General features: G+C 40.3%; 2 protein-coding genes across 40 annotated transcripts in view; both read right to left on the bottom strand.

Annotated features, from left to right (window-relative positions):
- The window catches only part of LOC143525424 (protocadherin gamma-C5-like), a 186,532-nt gene that overhangs the window by 21,897 nt on the left and 151,641 nt on the right, over positions 1–12,994 (bottom strand). The window lies entirely within an intron of this gene.
- Positions 93–2,871, bottom strand: LOC143525427 (protocadherin gamma-C5-like). The gene is made up of 2 exons (XM_077019397.1): positions 656–2,871; positions 93–191 (listed from the first exon to the last, which is right to left on the bottom strand). Exons 1-2 carry the CDS (start codon positions 2,792–2,794, stop codon positions 108–110), a joined length of 2,223 nt encoding a protein of 740 aa, XP_076875512.1. The 5' UTR covers positions 2,795–2,871; the 3' UTR covers positions 93–107.

Below are 12,994 nucleotides of genomic sequence, written 5' to 3'. Positions count from 1 at the left end.
TTGTACTGGTGCTATGGCAGGACAAGAGAGTAGATCCCTTTGTGCAGTCTTGCACTTTATTGGCTTACAGCATAGTCCTCTTTCGTCCAATGGTTGACATGGGACATTTAAAGCGACAGCATGCCAGCTGGTACAGTTTCAGTAGTGTTGACTTGTACAACAATGTGACTTTCCATCGCTGTATTTCCCTCCTTTGATTTAAATGTTAAAGCAAACAAAATTACATCTGCTAAATATTTTTTCACAGTGATGAATGCGTGATAAAGAATCATAAGAAAAAAAAACGAATGTGCTGATGCGAAACTGAAAGTAACTGTCCAAATATGTAGTTCTGAAACAGACGTCAAAAGTATTACCAACGAACGAATGAATAAACAGCTAAACAAACAAATAAACATAACCTCCCCTTTCTCTCTCTCTCTCTCTCTCTCTCTCTCTCTCTCACACACACACACACACACACACACACACACACACACACCCACATACAAGTCTAAAACAAACAAAACAGTATTTACGGGTTGCCAGATTGTTAATTACTTTGGTTCTGTTACTATGCATGTAACCGACAATAATAACCTGTTATAACGTATCCGAAGAATTCCAACCAAATGTTACATAAACAAGACATCGACAAAAACATTAATGCTCTCACCTGCTGACTCTCAAACGTCCAGGTGCTGTCTGGTAATGATGCGTCAAGCACATTGAGTGTGTTTGTAAAGTCTGTGGTGCTGCTGGGTTTAACGAGGGTGAAATCACTGAATTCTGACATTGGAGACAAGTAGGACCCGAAGGACTGACTCTGAGACATCATGTCTCCTCCCAGCACCTCCACGTACTTAATGGGTCCGTCAGTGTTGAGCTGGATCTGTAGGTTTCTGTTGGGGTTTTTGTATCCAGAATCGCTCCGTCTCACACAGCAGCTCGAACCACCTCTGCTGCCACGAGCGCATTTCACCAGTAAGATGAAAAATGTCAACAAACACAACAAAGATACAGAAGCAAGAGAGATGATCAGATATAATGTGATTTTGCCACTTTTCTGATTGGGCTCCGCAGTTTTCTTACGAAAGTCTGACACAGGCTCATGAAAGCCGTCCTCTATCAGAATTTCCACGGTGACTGTGGTGGACTGCACTGGTTCTCCGTTGTCCTTAATCTCTATCATCAGTCTCTGAGAGGAGTCATCCTGCTCGGAAACAGAGCGTTTAGTCCTCACCTCTCCCGTATGTAAATTCACACTGAACAGAGACGCGTCCGTGGACTCTGCTAGCCGGTAGGAGATATAAGCGTTATGGCCCGAGTCAGCGTCCACCGCTGTTACCTTAGTAACGAGGTGTCCTGCTTTAGCGTTTCGGGGCATCTTCTGATGAGAGACGGAGCCCATGACGGCGGAGGGGTAAATAACGGCGGGGACATTGTCGTTCTGATCCAGAATAAAAATGTGGACTGTGGCGTTGCTGCTCAGAGATGGAGAGCCGTGATCTTTTACCTGAACTCGGATCTGAAACAGCTTAATCTTTTCATAGTCAAAAGAATGCATGCTGAAGATACTACCGTTTTCCGCGTTTATATAAAAATACGAGGATGGTGAAATACTCTGAATTTTCGACTCTATAATTGAATATGAAATTTTGGCATTTTCTCCTTGATCTGGATCAAAAGCAGACACTGTACATAAAATATTGCCAGCAGGAACGTTTTCTTTGACATAAACCGTGTATGAAGAGTGTGTGAAGCACGGGGCGTTGTCATTTACATCTAATATATCAACCGATACTTCTGTTTTTGACTCAAGTGGGGGCGTTCCGAAATCTTTAGCGATTATTTCAATGGCATATTTAGGGAACGTTTCATGATCTAATGGCGAGTCCGTAATTAATGCATAATAGTTCGAAATGGACGGTTTTAGTGTGAAAGGTAAACCTGGCCGTATGCTCAGCTGGACCTTGCCGTTTTCTCCAGAATCACCGTCCCGAGCTCCAATTAACGCTACCACGGTTCCGAGAGGCGCGTCTTCCCTCACCGGTTTAGGAAGAGATTTCAAAACAATCTCTGGCACATTGTCGTTAACGTCGACGATTTCGACTTCAACACTGCAGACACCCTCTAAAGGTGAAGCGCCTTTGTCCGTAGCGATAACCTCAAATTTAAAGGAACTCACCAATTCAAAATCTAAATCATCTTTCACCGTGATGGCACCTTGCTCCGGATCAACTGAAAATAGTTTCTGAATGCTAATCGGTGTGTTTGGTTCAAAAGAATACGTTAGCTGACTGTTTACTCCTTCGTCGGAGTCTAATGCTTTAACGGTTGAAATTACTGTACCCTTTCGGCTGTTTTCGGGTAGTTTGATCTTATATGAGGGCTTTTCAAAAACGGGAGAATTATCGTTGCTGTCTTGCACGCGAACTATTATTGTTGTGGTCCCAGATCTTGCAGGATTGCCACCGTCGACTGCAGTCAGCAGAAGACTGTGTGTTGACTGCTTCTCTCTGTCTAACGACTTTTCCAAAACCAATTCCGGGATTTTTGTATCGTCTTTATTTTTCACACTCAAAATAAAATATTCGTTTTTACTCAGTACGTACGAGTCTAAAGAATTTGATGCTATATCCGGGTCTTTTGCCGGTTCCAAACGAAATCGTGTTCCAGGTATTTTAGCTTCGTCGACATTAAGAACAATTTGATTATTGAGAAAAAGAGGAGAATTATCGTTTACATCTCGTATGTCAACTTCGACGCGATACATTTGTAAAGGGTTTTCTATTATTGCTTCTAGTGTTAACATACATTTGCTAATTTGTCCACATATCTCTTCTCTATCGATTCTATCAGTAATTTTTATTTCCCCCTTTCCCAAATCAATACCGAAATACTGCTTACCAGACTCAGCTGCTATCTGTAACTTACGCTCGGATATTTCAGCTAGTTCCAGCTCCAGATCTTTCGCGATGTTGCCAACAACAGACCCTATTTTCAATTCCTCGGGAACAGAGTAGCGAATCTCCGCTTCTGTTATATTCCAGAATGTACTGCAAAGCCACAACACTTGCCATGAGAAACGCGTCTTCCATATTACCGTTCCCATCTCCACAAATGTGATGTTGTTAAATATTCTGCCCCCAAAAACATTGCAGGAAACAATTTGTTTTAAAAAAATCGTCATAATCCTTAAACATCATTGGCGCCTGCTGGTTTTTAAGCGACTCCTCATCGTGAACGTAGCCCAGTCTGTCTGAGCTTTGGCTCTGACTATGGCTCTGAGTCTTGGATGACGGAGTGGATCCCTTTGTGTATTTCAGCACCCGGTTGGTGGACAGCGCTCCAATAGATTACAAGCTTACAAGCTTGAGTGGTGTCTTAAAGGGCCAGTTCTATTGAGCAGTCCATTATTCTCATTACTACAGAGATATTAGTATATACTACATCATTACACTTCACACAGAAGCAGCAAGTGCGTATTTTTATTTATTTAAATAATCCTAACAAAATAATGTATGTAAAAATGTTATCAGGAGTATGGACAAAGTATATTCATGGATGCTCACACAAGTAGGACTTGAAGAAGGTTACATCAACACCTTTAAATCTGTTTATACTGAAACCTCACTGGCTAAGACTTTCAATGTCCTAACCTGCCATGGTTTGCACATCAGTGATGTGGACAGCTGTTCTTTAATTAAGGACAGCTGTCTCATTCCTGGCTGCTAACCATCTAGCTAGCTAGCTAACTTAGCTAGATAAGGGAGGGGGATTTGTGATAGTGATGCAGTAACAATTACCTGTTAAAATATTTTATGCTGTGCAGTGTTCAGAGAGCTCAAGAACATGTTACTAATGCTTTTTAAGCTTTAAGATGTTTATAAGTTTACAGGATTCTTTATACATTTGTGGATTCTTCACATGAAGAATTTAGAATTTCTCTGCAGTGTCCATTTTAAATATCAAATCAAAGTGGTTATACAAGTTGACACTGAATGAAACGTCCCCCCCAGTACTGTAACATAAAACACATGTAGCTTCTGTTTTATCTGAAGCATTGTCATGATCTGGTGGTGAGGGAACTGGGGTGGGTTTCCCGAAACGTTCGTAACTCTAAGTACTTCGTTACCTCGTACTTACGAATATTCTTAAATTTACAAGTGTTTCCCGAAACTCTTCGTAACTTACGTCGTTCTTATAGTCGTTCGTAAGTAAAGAATATCCGGACCCATTCGTAACTCACTAAGTACTTCTTAATTTGAAGCTCACGTGCAGTTCTACCTCAAAAAGGATAGAGGCGCTTGTTCCACTCGCGCTGGTTTTAAGCACGACATTACAACATTTGCGTTTATGTGTATAATTAGCCTAGTAGCCTGTTTGCTTTTGAAGTAATTACATCGCATATACCACATTGTGTCAACAAAAAATCAAATGTACTACTTTGAATTATTTAGCATTAGTTGATATGTTCCCAAAATTTAATTAAATCTCTCTGTTCATCATTGTGCAGTTAATAGCGTTTCAGACTTTCACAATTAATGTATTGTTTGCAAAGAAATGGATACAAGTTGGCCTATTAGGCTTTTTTTTAACTTAACCAATAAAATGGATCGATTAATCTGCAGCACATATAAGTAACTTGGATTGGCTAGCAATTGTGATTGTGTGATGAACATGGCAGCTCTTCAGAGTATTGGCTTTGAATAGAAGACATAATTTAAGAAGACAACGTAATACACGAGGCCATGTAGTTTGCCTGAATGCAGAATTTTGCCCTTAGCTTCACAATGCATTTACTGACCGCCCTCTGATTTTATGCCACAGGTGGGTTTCTGCAGACTGTTGGTGATGCCCACAGACTAAGCAAAGCTGACGTATCTAAATGCATGCTGTTACTAAAGCATTGCTTCGCCATGCAAAAAAAAAAGAAGAATACATATATATATATATATATATATATATATATATATATATATATATATATATATATATATATATATATATATATATATATATATATAATATGTACATAATTTATTATTATTTTTTTGCTGCATTTCCTGCTTGCATTTCCTAGGACTTTGCTATACATTTCCTAGGACTACGGATGCATTACATGAAACCAAAATTTGTTTTCATGCAATTGTAAACATTCATGGAGTTGTTGGTGCAGTGGACGTCACTCTGATCCCCATACACACTCCCAGCCTACATCTACATCTGCTGTAAAGTCTTCTCTGCTTTGAATATACAAGTAATATACAACCACCAAGGCCTCTTTACGGACATTGGGGCCAAGTGGCCTGGGAGTACTCATGACTCCTTCATCTGGGCCAATTCTGGAGTGTGTCAGATGGCTAGGGACGGTGCATTTGATGGTGGACATGTACTAGCTGGCAGTGGGTATCCACTCTGAAGCTATTTACTCCTGTATCAAATCCCCTGGTGTCCCTTCAGTAGATGTGGACCCAGTATCCCCAGTGCCTTCTCTTCCTCAACAGTAAGGACACTTGTGGAAATTTGACCTCCACCAGTCTTAACCCTTTTCCTTTCTTAGTTCTGTCCCCTTATTTTTGACTTGACTACAGTTTTTTGTTTAGTTTTTTTCTGAATTTGAGGAACTTCCTCGAGCTATTGAAAAACGCAGGCTATACTTTTGTTTTTGGCTCAGTTCACTCGACAGAAAGTTTCATTTTCTCTGCTTGTTTGCAATGGTTTTGAATAACGTTAATTGTGTGCCCTATTTATAGCCTTGATAGAAGCCTACAATTGGTCAGAATTGCAAAGGTAATAATTTATGTTCTACTAATTTTTTTCTTATACTTGAAATTGCAACACTTATTAGTTGTTAGTTTTTATGATTGTCATTTTGCCAATGATACTTTTGCGGCGTAATAATGAAAAAATGTATGTAACTCGGTGGTTCGGTTTTAGACTAGCTAAGCTTTTCCAGTACAGCAGAGGCAGAGTCAACTAAGAACTAGAACTCGTTCGTAAAGTGGGAGACTAAGAAGGCTTTTGGGAAGCACTCGTAAATTTGGCGTTCTTAAAGTTACGTCGTTCTTAAAGTTGTTTGTAACTTTCTAAGATCGTTCGTTATCGGGAAACCCACCCCTGGTCTTGTGACCAGAGTGTTGTGGGCTAGATTCCCAGGCCTGAGGTACATTTATATTTGTTTTGCCCCAGTTATTTAGCTGCAGCTCTGCTGTTTGCTGATGGGACTTCACCAGACTTCAGTGAACTACATGATTTAAAATTGTTCAGTTTACTACAGTATTGCTGTTGTTATGTACAACACATTTGAGTGGTAGTCGACAGTAACAAAAAATGTATAAGTAACTAATTTTAAGGCATTTCTTTAGTTGACAAGTGTAGCATAAAACTAAACGCTACCTTAACTTGATATATCAACTTCTATCAACTTAAAATATTTTATGTTGAGAGAAACTGTATGTTGAGGTCAGTGGCGATTGCTCTAAGACTGCAAGGGATGCTCAGCTTCCCCTAAAATGTAAAAAAATAAGTGATCAAACATATACTGTTGTGTGTACATGTCATTGACTAAATATGCGCTACAACGCGCTAAACTTTTGTTCAGAATCAGTTTCTTATTGCTGGTAACGACGCAGCTTTCCTCTCACTCAGTCCCGCAGCTTCACGGTGCTTTAAACGGTGTGGACGCTGAGCGTCTACAGAGTTCAATAGCGAAGCAAAGAGTGCAGCGAAACAAGACGAGTCATTGGATAAATGCTGGGCTTTGTCCCGCCCATCGGACGCTCAGCGTCTCTGGGGGTCTATGGGGCAGTGGGCTGGGACGCTTAGCTTCTGCATAATGATTGGATGATCTGTCTGAGGCTGAATCCCTTTTTGATTGACAGCGAAATGAGCGAATCAGCTATCTTTTGTGTTTAATTTAATACTTTTTTTTCATTCTGTTCTGAGTTGAACCGGAGATTTTCCTAATCCCCTTAGCGGAATTTTCTTCGTTAAAAATGACTAGCGACAAATCAAGCTTCTATTTCTGGTGGTTTTTGTTGTAGCTGCTTGTGTTTGGAGACTGACTTCTATCACTCAAGCCGAAATTGAGCTTCCCCTCCTTGAAAGACCAGCATCCGCCACTGGTTGAGGTGACTCAGCAATTTAAGTTTAGCTAATTTAAGAGTTGCTATGACAACAAATCAGCCCTAAATTTGTAGTAACTTACAAAAGGTGTTGAAATCAGTCACTTAATTATTTTAATTTGCAGTCGCTTAAATAATAATAAAAAAGAGAATCAATCCAAAAAGCAAATAATTAAGTAAGCTACAAAAGTCATTGTGATAAGTCGTGATAACGACAAGGAGATATGGACAAACATTCTTACAAATAGTTCTTGTGCAAATCGAAAATAATATAAAGGTTCAAATATATAAGTAAAAAAGATCGATGTAGACGATTTATTTAATTTATGCAAACAGCCTGTTTCGGCAGATAAATAAATAATAAAATATAAGGCATGTGTCATTTAGGCTTTTAGTTTTGTACAGCGAAATGCAAATTAGGACGAGTAGTGTTTAGATAATCGCTGCTGGAAATATGACACGTTAAACGTCCTTTTACATTTGCTCGTGCCTAAGATTCCACGCGTCTCCTGTAGCTAACCATCACAGTAAAAAAAAAATACAGCTAACAAGAACTGAGATATCAACTCAGTACCTCAACTCACGAAAGTAAATTGATCTTGACAAGACTCGCAAATTGCATAAATAAATTAAAATAAGCGTTGGAACTTACAAACCGATGGAAAATCGACTAAGAAAGACACTCTTTCCATAGGAAATGAAAAAAAAAATAACGAACATCATGGCACAAAATTGAAAACTATCCTCACCTGCTGACCTTCAAACGTCCAGGTGCTGTCTGGTAACGACGCATCAAGCACATTGAGTGTGTTTGTAAAGTCTGTGGAGCTGCTGGGTTTAACGAGGGTGAAATCACTGAATTCTGACATTGGAGACAAGTAGGACCCGAAGGACTGACTCTGAGACATCATGTCTCCTCCCAGCACCTCCACGTACTTAATGGGTCCGTCAGTGTTGAGCTGGATCTGCAGGTTTCTGTTGGGGTTTTTGTATCCAGAATCGCTCCGTCTCATACAGCAGCTCGAACCACCTCTGCTGCCACGAGCGCATTTCACCAGTAAGATGAAAAATGTCAACAAACACAACAAAGATACAGAAGCAAGAGAGATGATCAGATATAATGTGATTTTGCCACTTTTCTGATTGGGCTCCGCAGTTTTCTTACGAAAGTCTGACACAGGCTCATGAAAGCCGTCCTCTATCAGAATATCCACGGTGACTGTGGTGGACTGCACTGGTTCTCCGTTGTCCTTAATCTCTATCATCAGTCTCTGAGAGGAGTCATCCTGCTCGGAAACAGAGCGTTTAGTCCTCACCTCTCCCGTATGTAAATTCACACTGAACAGAGACGCGTCCGTGGACTCCGCTAGCCGGTAGGAGATATAAGCGTTATGGCCCGAGTCAGCGTCCACCGCTGTTACCTTAGTAACGAGGTGTCCTGCTTTAGCGTTGCGGGGCATCCTCTGATGAGAGACGGAGCCCATGACGGCGGAGGGGTAAATGACGGCGGGGACATTGTCGTTCTGGTCCAGAATAAAAATGTGGACTGTGGCGTTGCTACGTAGAGCAGGAGACCCGTTGTCTTTCGCCTGAACTTGGATCTGAAACACTTTTATCTTCTCATAGTCGAACGAGTGCATGGCGTAAACGCTGCCGTTATCTGAGTTTATGTAGATATAAGACGATGCTGGAGTGTCGAGAATTCTAGATTCTAAAATATAATACGTAATTTTGGCATTTTCTCCCTGATCCGGATCAGATGCCGAGACCGAACACAGTAAAGACCCAGCGGCACTGTTTTCTTTAACATAAACCAGATATAACGGTTGCGTAAAATCCGGAGGATTATCATTCACATCTAAAACACTAACTAAAAGCTCTTGCTTAGATGTAAGTTGCGGAGATCCCGAATCAGCGGCAACAATGACAACATTATGGACAGAGTGCGCTTCTCTGTCGAGGGTTTTGTCTGTGATTAGCGTATAGTGACTGGAAATGGACGGTTTTAAAGCGAAGGGGACGCCTGGTAATATAGTAACGCTAACTTTGCCATTATTGCCTGTGTCTAAATCTTTGGCACTTATCAAAGCCACGACCGTTCCAACAGGAGCATCTTCGCGCACAGGACTAGGCAACGATTTTAACACGATTTCCGGTGCGTTGTCGTTCATATCCAAAACTTCAACGTGAACGCTACAGATTCCTTCCATCGGAGGAGTCCCTTTATCTGTTCCTACGATGTCAAACTTGTAGGAGCTCCCAACCTCATAATCTATTATATTTTTTACTTTAATATCTCCGGTGATTGAATCAAGTGCGAATAAACTGTGTATCATGTCATTAGTGTGCGGTCCAAACGAATAACGAATTTCAGCGTTAAACCCATCATCCCGATCAACAGCTCTGACAGAAATAACTAGTGCGCCTGGCGGGGAATTTTCCGCAATCTGTGCGTCATATTGAGCCTTTTCAAAAACGGGAGCGTTGTCGTTATTATCTAGGACACGAACGGTAATTTCGGTCGTGCCGGATCTGACCGATTTCCCTCCATCTAAAGCCGTGAGTAGAAGACTGAGAGCCGGTTGTTTCTCTCTGTCCAGTGCTGTTTCTAAAACTAATTCTGGGACCTTCGTACCATCCTTTTCTGTTTTTATATCTAGAACAAAATGCTCGTTTTTACTAAGTGTGTAAGTGCGGAGGGAATTGGAGCCAGCATCCGGGTCTTGAGCGGATTCTAAACGGAATCTGGCACCCGGAGCGGTCGACTCCGCTACGTTTAAAGTGTTCTCTTTATTTAGAAAAACCGGAGAATTATCATTAATGTCCTGAATTTCGATTTCAATACGATACAATTGTAAAGGGTTTTCCACAATAGCCTCTAGTGGGAGGAGGCATGTGACGCTTTGACCGCATAAATTCTCCCTGTCAATTCTTTCATGCACGACCAGTTCACCTTTAGCTGAGTCCACGCCAAAATACTGCTTACCAGATTCGGACGCAATCCGCAAGTTCCGTTCAAAAACCTCAGATAATTTCAAATCCAGGTCTTTGGCTATATTTCCAACAATAGTGCCCCCGTTTAGCTCCTCTGGTATTGTATAACGGACCTGCGCTTCGATTACATTCCACACCGTAACAGCAAGAAGCAGCCCTGCAATCCACCATTTTCTCCACATATCTCTTCTCAGCGTCTCCATGTCCTTCTCCAATAGGTTAACGCATGACATATCAGTTTAAAATACATTGCAAATATAGCAGAACTACTGCTATGGTTATAGAAAGAGTAAATGTTCGTGCATGATTTGCTGTGGGCTTACTGTCGTCTTGTACGAGTAACGACAAAAGAAAGGGGAGGGAGTGGATCCCTTTGTACTGTACTGGCATCTTATTGGTTTAGGGAACACCAATAGGCTCAAAGAAATAACACACTGCTGTTTAAAGAGACAGTGTAACTGCACATTTCACTAGGTCAGACAACAAACTGTCCTGTGGAAATACGTCTTGGACACGATTGTTGAATGAGATGAGGAGTACTAAGACACAGAATTGTGTGTATTCAAATTTCAGCACTCCTATTTGGGACAGCGACAAATGTAACTGAACTGGGACTTTGTGTTCCACAACTCTCCAGCACTTACACACACACTCTCTCTCTCTCTCTCTCTCTCTCTCTCTCCCTTCCTCTCTCTCACAAAGTCACACTCAATTGTCTTCTTGATCATATTTATTTCCATAATGCATTGACTTGAAATCACTGAATGAACATAACCTAATACATGAATTGATTACATCTATGCCAGAAAGATCTACCTCGCCTCGAGAGTAAATTGTTGACAGGGGGGGTGTCGAATGTAATTTGTTGAGGGGGGGGGGGGGGTGGCGAACTTAAATTGTTACCGGGGCGGTGTATATATATATATAACCGTCTGTGGAGAATGATGATAGCCTGTCATTCATCCACTACTTATTCATCCACTACTTTTTTTATGTTGTGCGATCTACCCGCATTCCTTCGCGATCGACCGACACTTCCTTCGCGATCGACCGTTCGATCGCGATCGACGTAATGGGCACCCCTGATCTATGCTATATGTGACTGGTACTGAACATGTTATAGGCCTGTATCTACAACTCATGACACATTCAGCTGCTACTGAAGTGAAGAGAGGAGCTGCTTTACCAAGTACTGCTTACTGCTGCCAGATGTTAATGCAGTTAATATGTATTAATACCTATACTACAATATATAAAACACCTTTAGTTCTTATTGGTTACTCAAATACAATATTGGCATGTTTCAAACTCAAACTCACAACGCACAACTGCAGGTGTAAGTAGTCACTGATTTACAGCTAACGTGCTTGTTTGTCACTCAGATATGATGTTAGCAGTTTCACAATCTCCTGAAATGCAGCTAGACTTGAGTTATCTTCAGCCTTCGCTGAAAAGAGATAACATTTATATACAGTGTAGGAAGCATGGGGAACAGGTTATAATTTAAGCCACCATTACATACATATATAGTAAATCATTAAAACTCACATTCAAAGACAATGACATATCATCACCCATCACCAAATCATCATATACATGCATCAAATATGCGAAACAAGCTATAAATGAACTAACAAAGTGGTAGAAACTGTGACTATACAAAATCACTACATTTGAAACACATTTAGTATGAAGCATCTCTGATATGTCAATACACAGACATAGTCCCCTGTACTGTCCTGATGTTCAGGCCTGGTTCTAGACTGTTTTGGTGGGGGTAGTAAAACACGATGGCTGAGCACATATCTAGTCATATTTTGAAAGCCAGACCTACATCCAGGGCTTCATATGAGGAATACGGTGGATTAGCAGACCCATTGCACTACAAAAGATAAACACACTGCAAATAAGCCCTTTTCACAAAAAGCAGAATTTTGCTGGTAACACTAGTGCCTCTACTAAACCGTCATTCTATCTCACCATGGAGCGTTTTTTACTTCATCTGTCATTGCTGCTGAGATTCAAATTTGAAGATATTTCCAGGATCATTGGAAAACATTCAACAACAAAGAACTTCAAGTTGAAAGCCACAAATTATTTGTAGCGTGGTACACTGCAAAAGCGCATGCCCTTGGACGTTTACCATTTAGCGGAACTACACTGTAAAAAATGTTTGTTGAATTTACGGTAATAAACTATAAAATAGCAACAGTAAAAGATCATAAAGTAGAAAACAGTATATCACTGTAACAGATGCAATAGTTTACTTTAAAAAAATAAACAGTATATAAAATTAATTTTTACAGTCATAATCTGTAGAAGGCACACATTTTTAATGTTAATTTCAATATTTTAGGTAAAATATATTGGAAAATTCCGTAATGTAGTAAACAAGGAATTACTCTAAAAAAAAAAAAAATATTCAGTCTAAATTACAGATTTTGCTGATGAGTAGCCTACATTTCAATTTACAGTGAAAACCATTCATCAATCAGCAAAATCGCACTTTGATTTCTACAGAAAGAAAATGCTAAAAATATGGCCAGTGCTGAAAGGTAAAGCATGTTGAAATATAGGACAATGTACTGCCATTTTAGAAATTGTCTTTGTAAATATGGGTCAAATATTTATACATATAAGGAATACCGTGTTTTCTGGAACATAAGGTGCACTTAAAAGTTTTCGATATTCAAGTCTTGTGCTATCATTGCTGTAGAGACGCTTCTCCCGCTGTTCTTTACTCAATTACGTTTTACGTAATGTTCTCTGGTTAGTTTATCGCTGCCAGCGTACACATTACGTATCTGTGTCAGGGACAGATTTTTTTATTCAGTGCACATACAAGGCGCACTGCTGATTTTTGAGAAAATTTAAGGCTTTTCTGCTTAAAG

The sequence above is a fragment of the Brachyhypopomus gauderio genome, chromosome 10 (genome assembly GCF_052324685.1).
Source record: "Brachyhypopomus gauderio isolate BG-103 chromosome 10, BGAUD_0.2, whole genome shotgun sequence".
NCBI classification, from domain to species: Eukaryota; Metazoa; Chordata; class Actinopteri; order Gymnotiformes; family Hypopomidae; genus Brachyhypopomus; species Brachyhypopomus gauderio.
This window is presented reverse-complemented; position numbering and strand designations above follow the sequence as displayed.